The sequence below is a fragment of the Lissotriton vulgaris genome, chromosome 12, assembly GCF_964263255.1.
Source record: "Lissotriton vulgaris chromosome 12, aLisVul1.2, whole genome shotgun sequence".
In the NCBI taxonomy this organism is placed as follows: domain Eukaryota; kingdom Metazoa; phylum Chordata; class Amphibia; order Caudata; family Salamandridae; genus Lissotriton; species Lissotriton vulgaris.
In genome coordinates this window covers 771233120-771249440 of record NC_141700.1, presented here as the reverse complement: position 1 = coordinate 771249440, position 16321 = coordinate 771233120, and the positions used below count along the sequence as shown (strand labels likewise).

The 16321-nt window shown below is 48.0% G+C and overlaps 1 protein-coding gene across 4 annotated transcripts in view; it reads right to left on the bottom strand.

Annotated features, from left to right (window-relative positions):
• Positions 1 to 16321, bottom strand: part of DLG4 (discs large MAGUK scaffold protein 4) — a 704738-nt gene that overhangs the window by 30743 nt on the left and 657674 nt on the right. For all 4 annotated transcript variants that reach the window (XM_086946105.1, XM_086946107.1, XM_086946106.1 and 1 more), the window contains 3 exons: positions 12802 to 12958; positions 6533 to 6635; positions 364 to 478 (listed from right to left, as the gene is read on the bottom strand). In XM_086946105.1, coding sequence (XP_086802231.1) covers positions 364 to 478; positions 6533 to 6635; positions 12802 to 12958 — 375 coding nt within the window. The remainder of the gene's footprint in view (positions 1 to 363; positions 479 to 6532; positions 6636 to 12801; positions 12959 to 16321) is intronic.

Genomic DNA, 16321 nt, shown 5'->3' with positions numbered 1-16321 from the left:
CGTCGCAGCCTTGTTCCCCCACCTCTTACTCCTATGTCTCCTGTTTCCACTCCTTGTGTCACATCTTCCACCGGTGGGGGAGAGAGCGAGAGAAAGGGAGACTTTCCAACAATATTTCAGTAACAGAATATACTGCATGACCTTTGAACCTTAAACTGCAGGGCTGTCAGCCTCCCATGTGGTCACTGCCTGCCTAGGATCTGCCTCTCAACCTTAACTTCCTGCAAACACATGAGCAAATTAAGAAGTGGTTTTGACACAGGCCTGGAAATCCCAGGTGCACACGGGGAGCCCGAGCCATGGATGTGGTAGCTGGTGCGAACACTGGTGCAACTAGCGAGGCAGTGACGGGCACTCACTCACCGGATGTAGAAGCCTCGCTTGGCGCTGCTGCGTAGAGACGTCGTCCCGGAGCCCAGGCTGCTGTTCATCAGCTGCTCCCGCAGGTCGTGGATCTTGGCCTCAAAACGGCTGTACTCTGGAGACACAAGGGAGGGTCAGTCAGGGGACAACACAAGCTAGAGAAGACAGCTCTTCCGGGGAAAGTGGGGCAGCAGTGGCGGCTCCTCTGATAAGGCTGAAGAGCGTCGCCCCCCCACTGCTTTATGAGGGGAGGAGTGGTTTGCACTCCCTATGTGAGAATGGGTGATTGTCCGTCCCTGTCGGGCCGGCCAAACAGTCATGCGCACATAGCATGTTCTCTAAGCAGGCAGCATTACAGCTTGCATGGAGAACATACCCACCCTCCAGCCTCTGGCTGAGCACCGTGTCATGGCACTCAGACCAATCACAACACTGCATTGCAGCGTTGTAATTGGCTGCAGGGAGTGTGGGAGCCGCAATGCTTCCTGTTTCTCCCAAGAAGCCAGAAAGAGGGCAAAGGAAAGGTGGCAGCTGGGAGGTAATTGTTTTTGTTTTAACCCAATCCCCCTCATCCCTTCCCCCACCCCACCCCCACCGCTGCTTTCAGGTAGCAGCCGCCACTGAGTGGGAGCGCACTAGGTTTATGTAAGTGTGCAGCACACACCTGCAAACACACTTCACTTATAAACCCGTCCAACACTGCGCACACAAAACTGGCAAAACTGGATACCACTGCTGCAAAACAGGCCCCCACCCTTCCAGCCTCCCAGGGAAATGTCCATTGGCCGCTACGGCCAGCCCAGCCATGTTGTGAGATGAAAAGTCGCTGACCTTTTCCACCTGCTCAGAGCAGGAGAAGAGTCTCAGTAGCATGGCTGATGGTGGTTGGGTTGGGGCTCTGGGAGTTCACAGCAGGCTTCAGTTTGTCTGGGGAGACCACTGTCTGCTCCCCTGGAGCTTCTGCAGGGGGTAGGAGGGCATCGCCTGTGTGCTGCCTGCAGTGTAGGCAGGTTCGGTGTCTCTGGGTTCAGAATTTACAAACCCAACAATGGTTCAATGGACACTTGTAATGGTTCTCCATCCAGGTGAAGTTCCGCCACTCATAATGAGGGCCTCAGTTTGGCCCACCCGTGGCCTTTGTTGTGAGGTGCTTGCAGGAAGGTGGTGGGACTGGACGTCTCCTATCAGGAGCGATCCAAAACAAAGTAAATGCAGCCCCACTCAACTGCAACTTTTGGCCTTTAGGAAGGGCTTAAAAACTTGGTTGTTCTCCCAATAAATCTATTCTCAACAACTCCGCCCTCTCACCTTCGGCTAGGAGACCTAGATAGCGGCAGGACACCTCTGGGTAATCGACATGCTTTAAAAATGTAATTAACATATCATAACCTGTGCTGGGGAGCTCTTCCAGGGAACAGTTGGGGTCTTGGTCTCCTCTGCCCACACCCAAAAGTCTGACCCACTACTACAAGTTTCTGGAATGTCCTGGATGTGCCCAGCAACTCACGCTGTTGTCAGGGCTCTCTCCAAACCTCCATGGAAGGTACCACTTGGATACAGGGAAAACAAAATGGCTTCCAGCCTAGGTAAAGAAAGGTATACTAAATGCTGGGCACGCCCTCTACTGGCAGCGGTAATGTATTGACAGGCAACATCCACCTCTAAAATGGATGGGAGATGGACCAGGCTGCAGGGGACAGGCAGAGCAGTTTAAACCTATAAAAGAAGCCGGTAGCAATTATTTTTGGCAGGGATGAGTAGAAAGGCCTGTCTTGCCACTACCCTTTTATCAATTCACCCTGTAGGTAATCTTCAACCCAGCGAGCTGGCAGTCATGTTCAGTAAGGAGGGTACACGTGTGTGCCTCGAATCCTGCTCATGGTCATAACCCATGATAATGAAAAGGCCTCCAGTGCGCATGCGTGGTTGGTGTATGCTGAATTGGAGGTTAAATATCTACAGAGTTTTCTATGATAAATTCGAGGCATGAGGTGAACACTCTCCTGAGCTCTGCAGAGTACCCTTTTCTGTCCCAACAAGTACATACCTGTTCAACACGCCATGCATAAAAAATACTGTGTTACATACTTGACCATCACCCCATGCATCACACCTTAAACACACACTGTTTAAATACCTGAGCAACACTCTCACCACCTATCCACATGCCTGCACAACATATTGTATTTGAATAACTATCCATTACAAATGCGTTTGCTGCAGAAATTCTTTTTATTTCTTCATTGCATAAATCCCCCTTAACAGGTCTGCAGGGGGGGAGTTTCAGGGGGATGCTTGGGGTGTGACACCCCCTCAATAAGGCATTCTTGGCTTGGTAGCTGGGTCTTGGTGCCCTGGGGCGGGTATTCGGTCTATGTCAGTTGTTCTGCCAGGAATACAAGAAAACACAGTGACCTATGATGTAAAATAGGAGAGAGGGGACGAGAGAAACTTCTGAAGGCTGTATTTCAAAATGTGAAACCAGATAACCTTGAATCAATGCCGGCCTCCCTGCTTGTCCAAACAGTGTGATCCTAGGCAAAAGGTTTATTGCACAGAGCCTCCTTTTTCTTTATCACATGTGAGAGCACTTTTAAATACTCGAGTTCAGGAGGTGCGAAGTACAAGTGCCTCTTATGTTTGATTTGTGCACTAGAATGTAGCAACATCTATAATAAACATCTAGTCTGTGTTTAGGTTTTACATCACTCGTGACTTGCCCCTTAGTTCGCTAATGGCTTTGTCGTTGGGAGGCGAGCCATGTATGCTTCCAAGTTCATGTTTTAAACTAACACTTTCGAATAAAAGGGATATAATCTGATGTACTAAGGCGAAACACTTCTGCATCTTAAAGAAATGCACTTTTGTGAATTTGGAAGAGACTGGATCATATTTTTACATTACTTTTGTTGCACATTATACACGCAAAACGAATTTATGGCTTGGTTCGTGCATGGACTCTTTGAGCTAAGCCAGACCATTGAATCGGCGCTGGCTCGGCTTCCCTATTCATTTTCTGGTGCACACCCCTCTAATTGCAACTCAGTCTTAGTACATGGAACCACCAGTCACTTCATGAAACAATATGTAGAAGGCAATGGAGTCTGACATGCATCAATTTTGATAACTGTGCCACCACAGCTTCTCGCAGCAGAGACGAAGAAGAGTGCATGCCGTGAGAATACATTCAAAGGAAGCGCTCCCAGGGCAGGACTCCAGGCATTGTGTTGTACTTGACTGTAATAATGAGTTGCTGGAGAGAACTACTGGACCTGGGTGGTATGGACAGGGGTGCACCTTCATGGGGGTGTCTGGGGTGTGAAATAACTCACATGCACTATTGGCCGGGTAGTTGGGTCTGTGGTACCTGGCTACTATGTCATGCTACTATGTCTGTTTTTCTTGTCGGTCTCATTTCATGAAGAGCATTTAATTTTTGTTTTAAGTGGACACTTAAATGTGTGTATGTATATATATATATATATATATATATATATATATATATATATATATATATATATATATATATATATATATATATATAATACACACATCATATATATATAACTTATATATACATATATATACACATATACACACACACACACACAGTGACTGGTGTACTAAATAAATAGTAAATCTGTACCCATAGAAAGACACCTTGGAAGGGGGCCAATGTACTACTATTTAAAATTCACAAACATTGGAAAGCTGCGCCAGTCTCAGGTTTCCAGGCGTACTAGTGGCAAGCAAACCCCTTGAAAGCGATAGGAGGAAAGCTTGCAAATAGTCTATCCACGGGCAATCGCTGGTGGTAGCATTCCAACCCACTGTAGTCAGAGGCCCACCTAACGCAGATCAGTACTGACCCTCTGCCTCATGGTAATGGACAGTGCACCTCGAACTCTCGTCATCTCACCCCTCCACCCTGTAGCCCACTACTTTTTAGTTGGAAAATGTGAGGTTCACACCCCCTGGAATCTCATTGACAAGGCTACTGCCCAGTAGGTATGGAAAGCATGGAACCGCCAGTCCTTTACAAAAACTGTGAATAAATATTCTGCATGCATTAACACTCCAGACACCATGTGTGCACGAAGCCTGCTCGAGGGTCATGCGTACATTCAACACACAGTCTCATAGAAGCAGCAAGTTCACCGTAGATGTGTTTTCATTCAGAAGAGAAAAATAATTGCAATACCCTAAAAGGAACACTGGAGGGCGCTGCATGACAGGAATACGGTGCATTGCGGGAGTTTGGTTGATGGGCGCCATTAGTAGTGCAGCAGAGTGCGCCGCAGGGGGCATTTACAGAGCCGAGCGGGGGCCCCACTGGGTGAACACCCGTGGGTGGCGAAACAGCACAAGTCTGGGACAGGGGCATTGGCAGAGCTGTCTCTCTGCTCTAGTGATGATAGCTACGTACAAGGTGCATTGGCAGACCCGTGTCCAGGGGTGTAGCTTGGGCAGTGAGATTGAGGGGGTGGAAGCTTCAGATTTCCAAACAATTATGCTGACATAAAATCTTCAAAATAAATTCTATGAGCAGCAGGACACGAGGAGGGCTTAGGAGATAGTGGAAAGAAGGAGGAAATAAAATCGTTTGTAAGATGCCAATTTTTAAGGCAAAGACGAGAGAGAGAGAGAGTGTTTTGTGGCATGTAAAAATCCAGGGTGAAATCGCTCTAGTGGTGATGATGGAACAGGGCAGTTACAAGGTGCACCGGCAGACCTGTGTCTCGCTCTAGTGGCGATGACGGCACGGGTCAGTTACAAGGTGCACTGGCAGACCTGTGTCTCGCTCTAGTGGCGATGACGGCACGGGTCAGTTACAAGGTGCACTGGCAGACCTGTGTCTCGCTCCAGTGGCGATGACGGCACAGGTCAGTTACAAGGTGCACCGGCAGACCTGTGTCTCGCTCTAGTGGCGATGATGGCACAGGGCAGTTACAAGGTGCACTGGCAGACCTGTGTCTCGCTCTAGTGGCGATGATGGCACAGGGCAGTTACAAGGTGCACTGGCAGACCTGTGTCTCGCTCTAGTGGCGATGACGGCAAAGGACAGTTACAAGGTGCACTGGCAGACCTGTGTCTCGCTCTAGTGGTGTCAGACCTGTGTCTCGCTCTAGTGGTGATGACGGCACAGGACCGTTACAAGGTGCACTGGCAGATCTGTGTCTCGCTCTAGTGGCGATGATGGCACAGGACAGTTACAACGTGCACTGGTAGACCGGTGTCTCGCTCTAGTGGCGATGATGGCACAGGACAGTTACAAGGTGCACTGGCAGACCTGTGTCTCGCTCTAGTGGTGGCAGACCTGTGTCTCACTCTAGTGGTGATGATGGCACAGGGCAGTTACAAGGTGCACTGGCAGACCTGTGTCTCGCTCTAGTGGCGATGACGGCAAAGGACAGTTACAAGGTGCACTGGCAGAGCTCTGTGTGGCCCCAGTGGTGGAACAGAAGAGGATGCCGTGGGTCAGGGTTGCAGTGCAGTGGCATAGCTGTGTGTTGGGCTGCAGGTTAGGGGTAAGGTGCTTTGTTAGGGCGGTGTGTGGGAGCCCCTGGAGAGACAGCGGAGTCGGCTATGAGAGGTGCAGAGGTACTGCAGAACGGTGAGTGGGCCTCAGTGCTGGAACGGGAGAGGGTGCCACGTCTGGCTCAAGGTGTGTTGGTAGAGCTGTGTATGTGACCCAGTGTGACACACCCGGGACAGGGTTACGGTCCACTGCCCGAGCTGTGCGTGGGCCCAGTGCTGGAACAGCAGAATGTGTCATGGGTCAGGCACGCGGTGCACAGGGACAGCTGTGTGTGGACACAAGAAATGGAACAGCAGAGGGTACTCCAGGTCAGGAGTAAGGTGCATTGATCAAGCTGTGCGCGAGTCCTGGAACAGCAGAGGGTACTCCAGGTCAGGAGTAAGATGCATTGGTCAGTGAGTCCTGGAACAGCAGAGGGTACTCCAGGTCAGGAGTAAGGTGCATTGGTTGAGCCGTGTGTGGGTTCAGTGTTGGAACAGAAGAGGGTACCCCAGGTCAGGAGTAAGGTGCATTGGTCGAGCTGTGTGCGGGTCCCAGAGCTAGAGCAGCAGAAGGTGCCATAGCTCAGGGGCAAGGGTCCAGGAGCAGAGCTTTGTTGGGTCCCATCCTTCCTCTGACCCCCTTGCTTACCTTCTGGCTTATATTGCGCGATGATGGTCACCGTCTGTCCCGCGTTCTTCAAGGCGATGGCGGCTTGTTCATGCGTGGCGTTCCTGAGGTCCACCCCATTCACCTGTGGAGAAACAGAAGTTAGAGCAGCTCACTGACGTTAAACAGAAGCTCGCTAGGTCCAGAAAGCTGAAGCCTTGGGGTTCAGATGCAGATCATGGAAGTCTTTGCTGACTGCACACTCCATCGCATGTTGGGGGGGGGGTACACGTGCTGGTGTTTCTATACACCTGTGCTTCTTCACTGTGTTTTCACCTGTCCTGTGTTTTCATTGCTGTTAATCTGTACAGCTAGTGAGTTTTTTTGTGTCTGAACATGCACGCCTTTTCGTGTTTTCCAAGGTGCTATAGCGCCTAGAGACCTTCTGGTGATTTGGTGTTCTACAAATACAAACTAACATAACATAACATATCTCTTGATCTTTGTACCATACAAAGTAAATTCCCACTGTAATAACAGGTGCGGTACTGTGTCGCAGACCTCTTTGTAAATTATTTGCCTTTTCGTGTTTGTTTCAGTGTTGCCGAGTGAGTTCACTCAAGAAGGGGTGTGTATGTGTGTCTGTGTGTGTGTGTGTATATATACGCTTGTCTTGAATGCTTTCTCTTGCATATTTTGCTCTGTACGTTTAGGTCTGAACGTCTCTATGCAAATGCATTGTGTTATTATGCATTTGTGTGAGTTTGCTACAGTGTATGTATGTTTGTCGGCTCGTGCATTGTTTGCATGGTGTGTTGCTTGAAAGCTAGTGTGTGTATGAGGTTTGCATACACGTGCAGAGTTTTCTAGTGGAAGAGTTGTGTGTATGTGTGTGTGCGCATCCTTGAGGGTGTTGTGTTCACAGAGGGCGCGGGTGCCCGTAGCTGGTGTTCCTACATTACACTATGTGTGAACAGAGGGTGGCTCCGGGACTAGTCGTGTGCACACGCAGATAGTGTAAAGCCACCTGGGTTTGTGCAGGTGTCTAGAGGGTCTGTGTGAAGTGTCCTCGCGTGCACTAATCCCTGCAGCCTTCTTTTCACAGACCCGTGGTTGCTGCAGAGCTAGAGTCAGGGGCGTCGAGGAGTGTCAACCCACTGTCTTTCAGCACCGCAAAAAAGGACAAATAAAATATGATAAGATGTTATTTTATATTTCTGTGCTGTTGCAGTTTTGTGGGGCAGGGCTAGGCTGCGCAGGGGGAGGAGCAGTTGCACCCTCCTAAGTGCGCATGAATGTTTGGTCCTCTTGGGTCAGCAAAACATTCACACGCAATTTGATTGATCTCCACTAAGGCTGCATTACAGGCTGGGTGAAGAACATGCCCAGGCTTCCATTCCCCATCAGAGTGCCAAACCACAGCGCTCAGACCAATCGCAACGCTGCATTGCAGCATCGTGTATGGCTCAGGGGAGCCTGGGTGCTTACCAATCACAATGCTGCTTTGCAGGGATGTGATTGGCTTAGGGGAGCCTGGGTGCTTACTAATCACAACACTGCATTGCAGCGATGTGATTGGCTCAGGGGAGCCTGGGTGCTTACCAATCACAATGCTGCTTTGCAGGGATGTGATTGGCTTAGGGGAGCCTGGATGCTTACTAATCACAACACTGCATTGCAGCGATGTGATTGGCTTAGGGGAGCCTATCCGGCTTCCAGTTCCAACAGTAGCTACGAAGAGGGCGGAAGAGAGTCGGCAAGATGCTGGCTGGTAAGTTTTTAATTTTCTCTCACCTTCTCCCCCCTACCCGCCCCACTACTGATTTGCGGGAGCAGCTGCGACTGGCTAGAGTAAAAGGTATTTGGGGACCAGGGTGCAAGCACTGTCCACGTGCAGCCTCGCCCCCAACACGCCCTCTGATATCCCCGACGTCACTTCCGTTTCCCTTCACTTACTCCAAGTTATAGGCAGAGAGAAGGGAGGTAATGGGGTCTTGTGGAGGAAAGGGGAAGGGGCTGTAAAACTAGAAGAACTCGATCCACTATGACGTGTAATTTGTACTCATTGGGCCTGGTGATCATGAAGCCCAGGCTAGCTAGTTTGGCCACTGGCTGTGCAGATGGTGGCAGGAGGGTGTAGCCGGCCGGGGTCTGCTGCCGTCTCCCCGGCTGGGCCCTGGCGCTCCCCTAGCCTGGCGCGCACTAGATCTGGGGTCTCTCTCGCCGTCCATGTGAAGGAGTGTTCAGTCAGTAACTTCTTTCACACTCAACCAGATACAATTAGAAGAGACACACCCTACAAATAACAAGCCTTGGCAAAGCCAACAGGTCTCACCTATGAGAGCTATTGCCCTTGGCAATGTTTTTGTCCGTGCTCTCCAGCAGCACTGGCACAATAGCCAGAACTCAACTGGGCATTCGGGTCTTGGGGGGACTGCGGGTGGAGCACACCAATGGTTTGGGCACACTCCTTGCTGGCTTCTTGTCACCAATTCACATTTAGATTTTCTTTTCAAGAATAACAAAAACTTCACCACAATGGACATCTACCCATGTATTTTACCATGTGTTCAGATTGCCAGCCGGGGCTATTTTTCTGCAATATTGTGAGTTTTAACTACTCTAAAACCAGAGACTCTAATGTGTGGCTTCATTCATAATTAGATCTCCCGGTTTTATGGTATTTATGTTTTAACATTTCCATCTGTATTTATCCAAATTGATTTTTTTGCCAGTTTTTGGGTGTTTATCCATATTTATTTAATGTTTTGAGAATAAATGGCATTGTAAAATGGTATAGTTAAGTTCCATATTTATTTAACTGAAACATGCACTCATACTTTGATGCCTGCCGCATTTTAGGAAGTTAAGCAGCCAAATACAAAAAAACATTCCACAAACAGGTAAATATTAGCATTATATACAGATACATGTTAACATGTTTCAATTTAAGGGAATCTGATCCTGTTTTTAAATCCCCATGGTGTCTTATCATAGAGTCACTCACCAGAAGCACAATTTTTTGTATTTTTCTGCTTTTAAAAATAAACACAGTCAGGAAATAGATTGTTTTGTATCTGTAAAAATCAGTCAAAACAGAAAACTGGAAGCCTTAGCCATAATCCTTAAGGTCAATAGTAGAGTGGACAGGACATTAAGAGATGGAACTCTGCTTCGTTGACGTCTATGACACATCCATGTACCGCAATGTTTGACCTACTTTAGTACCTCGATTAGATGACACAGTCACGGGGGCGCTAGTTCTCGCCTAAATATGGGATACAGATTCCTCATCTCACACACGATGCCAGTGATCTAGATAAAGTTAGCTTCTCTACGACATGGCAACATCTCTGAAGCAACCCACTCTCAGTGGCTCGCTTCCAATATCGCTCTTCCGCCCACTCCCAGTATCTGTTCGTAACATACTTAGTATTCTGGGGACTGGTGGGCAGGTGAATTCCGAAGCATGTTGCGTCTCATAGAAGTTACTTCACCCACGGAAGTCCCAACGCTCCTTCCAGGCACAGCAGATACTCGACTGCTTACGAACAGGGTTCAAGGAATGGTTTGGTCTACACTCTTTTTTAAGGAGTGGTCGCAGCGCTGTGGCATTTGAGCAGTCGCAGATTTCTGGTCCTTTGTGTCCCGCAATGGTCAGGGCATATGTGGCCACACCCAACAGGTTTTTGAGAAGCCGCGTTTCTAGTCTGGTCATGGTATTTTAGGTGGTGGACCGTGCGCAATACATTGCGGAACGCAGAGCTCTTGGTCTAGAAATATTAGCTAATGCGGAGTCAGCTCTTTCCCAGACTTTTCGTTCCACCTATGATGGCGGGCCCTGGATGTATTAGGATGGCTTTGCACTAATCGAGAGTCTCTCTAGATGTTCCTGCCACCAAAATAAGGGGTGTTAGTATCCTTTGCAGGTTGGGCCCAGGGCTGCTTGAATCCTTCCCCCACCAGCAGATCCTTCTCTGCCACCACAGATCCAAAGAAATGCCGGTGAGCATTGACAAACTCCGGCAACAATGGCTGATGAACACCGAAGGCCTAGTGGGACGTCGCACATGCGCAGTACCACCTCAAACACTAGAAAAGCGTGAGACTTTTAATGCTCAGGAGTTCCACTGAGTGCAATCATGTGTCAAATGTGACCGAAACCTTGATGTATGTGGGAGGAAAAATACACCCTACTGTAGTGATCAAAACCTCTCTAGGGCAAGTGTCAAGAGAGTCTTCCTAAAATGTGTGGATAACTGCAATTGGGTATGTGTCCTTTGTGACATATCCGCCATTCTGCCTGAAACTTTGCGCCCTTTGCTGCACCGAGTAAATTAAACAATTTACCAGATGCAGGTGGCATACTGCCAGGGGTTGGAGGAGTACGTTGGTGGCAGGAGGAGCACTACATGTCAAGAAAAACAGTGAGGGCACCCACCAAACAAAGGGAAAACAAATGGGGGGTGGAACGATGAAACCCGGATTCACATCTGGGTAGCAGTCCACAAAAAAACAGTACATGGGTTAAGGAGGGAGAGAAGCTGAAAAACTGAACCAGGCCAAGCTATCACCGCGGAACACACCTCGGCGCATAGAGGGCGACGGTTAGGTCTCACAGAGAAATGTCTGCAAAACAGAAATCATCCGAGAGGGTGGAGGTCATTTCTCATTCAGGTCAACAAAATAGATTTTCTTACCCAGTCATCAGTTGAACTTCCACAGCCAAGAACTTTACCCAAGTGCATAACAAGGCCAAAATATAACACTATGAATTGTGAAAGACTGGTAGTGGCTCCTCCATGGAGAGGGTTTGTTAATCGGTCTAAATGGCGGCCATCTTGAATGTGTGGTGAACGAACAGTCTGATAGGATGAGAGAAATCCAAGAACTGGCACGAATCACCAGCTTTTCTGTGCATCTTGATTAATACTGAATGCCTCTTTACTTGGGCGGCACCAGGCCCGGCTCATTCTTTCTGGTTCACTTTGAAGCCTCAAACTCTCTGCCTGAAGGAAGATTGAAAACGTCCTAGAGGGAACCTGCCTTCACCACATGGGATGAGGGGAAAGTACCTCCCACTTGATGTGGTGCGGACTGCCTAGATTCCTTGGTGTGAGGAACTCTTGCTGCCTACGGTTTATCAATTTTGGGACTTCTTGTCCTGAAGTAAGCTTGGAAAAGCATTTATTGTTAGACGTCTGGAATAACTCACTCTCAGGAGTGGGCTACCTCCTGATCGCGGATCCTTGAAGCCTTTTCATCATCCACTGGCGCATATAACGCCATGTGGTAAAATGGGATTGGAGAGGTCCTCGTTCATAGGGAAGAGGGGCTCAATTTACTGAGCTATATAGCATTGATGAGTTTGTATGGCTTCTCCGTGGAAGGCTAGACAATCTATAGGGTTCAGGCAGCCTTCCGGACTACCGAACGAAAGGAGGTGATCTGGAATGAAGGAGCTACGCAAGGCCGGTGCAAGGACAAGACAACAGGCATTGTGAAAATCTGTGAAAAGCCTCTCAAAGACCATCACACTGACCCAAGAAGGATGAGTACAAAATGTATGGGCCTGACATATAGTTTGGTGAATGTGGGATATTTGCCCAAGAGTGGCAAATCTTTTGTGAGCCCTATTTAGAGAACATAGATATCTAAGAGGGCGGACAGGGCATCCCCCCTTTTAGGAGGATATCCTACACCTGCCAAATCTTAAAACCACCATGAATTCCAAAGCCAACTCAACCACTGATGCACAATGGCCATAGCCAACATCTCACCCCTTCAGTCCCTGCAGAATCTGAAGCCCAGAGATACCCGTGAAGAGTAACAGGAAAATCTCAAGAAGACAATCCAACATAAATCAATAGAAAATGTGGGAAATTGCTGACAAGCAGAGCCATGGGGGTGTCCCGCATCTCAGAGTCACCCTACCACGGCTGGTCACCCCTCACTGCTATCACAAGTGTTTCGGGTCCAGGCCTAGTGCCTATTTCTAAAGCTGAGGAATCTGCGGGAGGATTTATTAGAGTTAGCTCCTAACATGACATGGCTTAAGGCAAGTCAACAGGAATGATGAGCGGCATGCGTCTTGACTCACAAATTGCTTTTACTTGGCACTGTTTAGAATGTTCCCAATAACCTTTAGCACCATGCGCGCATCCGGAGACTCTGAAGAACACAAGGCTACGACAGGAGGTGTATGTATATGTTGATGTGTGCATTTACAAGATGCATGCTTAGTAAGTGTCACTCATGCATGCCGCAGATAGTCTTACATATTATGGTCTCCACCCTGCATCCCAACTTACCGATAAAATCTGATCTCCTTTCCGCAGCTCCCCGCTGAGGTCTGCCGGCCCCCCAGCCAGGATGAAGGAGATGAAGATTCCTTCTCCATCCTCCCCGCCTACAATGTTGAACCCCAGCCCCGTGGAGCCCCGGTGAATGACGATCCGCCGTGGTTCCCTGTGGTGGAAAAACAAGAGACCCATCAGAACCCCACCATCTCGAAGAAGCTACTGACCGATCGACCCAGAAGGTACCACCATTCGATCACAGCACCACCATGGTCAACCCCTCTGCAAGAAACACACTTTAATAAAGATTCCAACCCAGCCTGAGGTGCTCCTCCCCACCCTACAGGTGCTAAAAATACACCAGTGTAGTGGAACACCGCATTCCCGCAGGTCCCAACCCGCTTCTAAATGGTGCCAGTGGCCTATTTAGCTGCAAAAACGCCGTGCTGCTGGGGGGTCGCATCTCAGGAGAGCTGTACTGTGCGCTGCAATCTCATCAAAAGCGGTTACTTGAGAGCAGATGCAATGCACAGAGGACCATTTGTACACATCTCTGCAACCTAAAATGCACAATTTTTTGGGGTCAGTTCTCTCTCTCTTGAACACTCATTTTCAGAGAATTTAACATATGCATCTTTTATTCTAGGTTACAACCTTCTCGTCTAACCCCTCGGACATGCCACTCAGTTCATGCCACAGCTGTTTATGAACTACATCACTAGGTCAGAGGAAGTGACATCATACACCTTCTGGACCCCTCTCACGATCATCATATGAAGGGCCATGCTTAACCTTTGACCACAAAGATGGCCAGTCACACACTTTAGCAAAAGTTCAAGCCTGGAGGCTGTCAAAAAGCAGTGCTTTACAACTGCCACAAACTACTCATTAATCTAGAGAAGGGTTCTCCAAAGTGAGTCCTGAAGGACAGGATCCATGCCAGATGTTTAGCATATCTCCATTTACATAAATGTAGTTATCTTAAAAATCTGGAATGGATCCGGCCCTCCAGGACCCACTTTGGAGAATCCCAATCCAGAGAGAGGTAAAGGTACACTAAATATAGGAGGAATGTAGGATTTGCAAAGCAGCATACAGCGGGTGCGGCTCCTCCACTAGGGCGAAGGAGTGTCGCCCCACTGCTTTCCCGCACTGCGAGAAGCAGAAACATAAAATGGTAATAACTTCCCGTTATTACCATTTTATTTTTAGTAGCGGTGGGTGGGTGAAGCTTCTCTGCGAGCAGGGGAGGAGTGGTGTGCGCACTCCTGAAGGTGGGTTGACTGTTTGGTCGGTCCGCTAGGGTGCCCAAACCAGTCATGCGCACTCTGCGCATTCTCTATGCAGCCTGCAATGCTGCCTGCATGGAGAACATGGCCTCCCCCTAAGCCCCTGGCTGGGCCGCGTCCCCACCAATCACAATGCTGCCATTGCAGCGTTTTGATTGGCTTAGGGGAGGGAGGTTGCCTGCTTCCTGTTCCTGCCAGAGGCAGGAGAGCAGTAGCCGAGAAAACGCAGGACCCAGCCGGCGGACAGGTATGTTTTTTATTTATTATTAAATGAAACCACCTCCCCCCCACCCACGATTAATGCTGGCCGCAAATGGCATACAGTTGTTGCAGGTCACAAGATAAGGACCATAACTGCTTCACTTGCAGAAGCCAAATGACATCACATGATGGTCTTGAGGGTTCATGTTTTCTGGATTGTTATTGCTTGGCCTTTTGGTGTATAACTGTAACTGAAGCGGTATGCTGGTACACGTCTCCTGCCCAGAGAGACGCGTGTGATTTGTGTGACTTTGAAACATTGACTCATAGTTTATGCAGCAGCCAGGATATGAATGGCAGATTATCAGGGAAGCTCAATTATTTGCTTACAGGGCACCGCAGTGACTGTCTATACACAAGAAATGTTTTCTAAACAAATGCAAATTTCTGTCGCTTCAAAGAATCTGCAGTGAAAAAATGGTTGTCAATTTACGAAAGCTGCCGCAGTATCGCGACAGGACTACAAGCCACAGGTATTTGAGTTTCTTTAGTGCACTGTGTGTGTGAGAGAATCCTCGTTCCTTGGAAGGTGTTATGAAGCGCATGTGTCACTGGGGTCTCTCTATGCTATGAGGCAGGTGAGCGAGGACTCACTGCTCGAGCCATAGGTACAGCTAAGGTACTCTTTCATCTTATTGCTATTAATTACAATATTCTGGGAGATCACGAGCAAGCAAGCGACAAGCCATGCTGTCTTGAACTATTACTAATTGGCGGAACTCGGGCTTTGACGTGGCACCGAATAACGAGTCAGTGCTGCAATTAGGCATTTAAAGTTCATATCTCCAAAAGGAATCCAGGGGTGAAGAGATCTGACTATTTCTTTGGAAATGCCTGTTTACACTTACAATTTCTGACTTATTAAAAAGTTATATTGAGGATTAAATGTACAGGATCTGTCAGATGTATTTCTTCCAAAGGACACACAATCTCAGCCTCACATAGAAATCCTACAAACAAAATGTCGCCCTGCACCTAAATCCACTATTAACAGCTTGTCACCAAATATGCCAAGAAAGAAGGTAAAACAGGACATGAGCCCAGTCCCAAAGTATGTGATTTGCGTGCTTAGTTGGATATTAAGCATCAAATATGAGTCGAAACGTTTGTAGGTTAGATATTTACGTAAAGACCAGATTTTTTACACTTGATAAGTAAGAGCCTCTGATTTTGCAATGTTTGTTTTTGCCATTTTCAATTCTTCATGGAAAGAACCAATGATCTATTGGGTTTTTATTTAAGCATGAAGGTGGGTGGAAATTAAAGTGACCCGTCTACTGTTCTGAGGGTGTAATGGCGCCAGCCAGGAGTCCTTTCCATACTGGAGAAGGGTGGGCTAAGAAGGGTGGGCTACTGTCAACATCTGGTTATGGGTGTCGGATCTAGGTTCAAAGGGGTCATGCGATGAATGATGTCACAAGAGGTCCCAAAACCCAAGAATACATCGTCGAAGAAAGTAACATTCTAAGATTGTATATTGATGTGGATTGTTACAGAAGCAAGACTGGGTAACAACCTCTTGTTTCTTAACAATGGATGGCTCAATTTTTTTCTTTTCTTAATTTTTCCTTAAATTTAACAACAACACGGTGCAAAACACTATTGCCCAGTCAGTATGGTTATCCATTTAACACTGTTACAAGTTTGTTTATGATGTTATATTGCCGCAAACATATCATTTATTGTAGCTGATCTAATATCCTTATTACACTTGGGGTCCCTTATATGTCATATTTCTGATCCGAGAAGAAGGATCGGAAGAGCTCCAAGATGTCTTTTGGACTAGACTTATCGGGCTCAAGCCGGTAGTCACAGAAGGCCGGCTCCTTTATCCAACAAGCTATAAATCTAAGATTTAAATCCCATATTTGTAAAGCACGACTTATCACCCCAAAGGCTACCCAGGCGCTGGGGGCCGTCGGGGAGATTAAGTAAGCTATTGCCCAGAGTCAGATGATGCTGAGCTGCCACCGGCGCCGGGG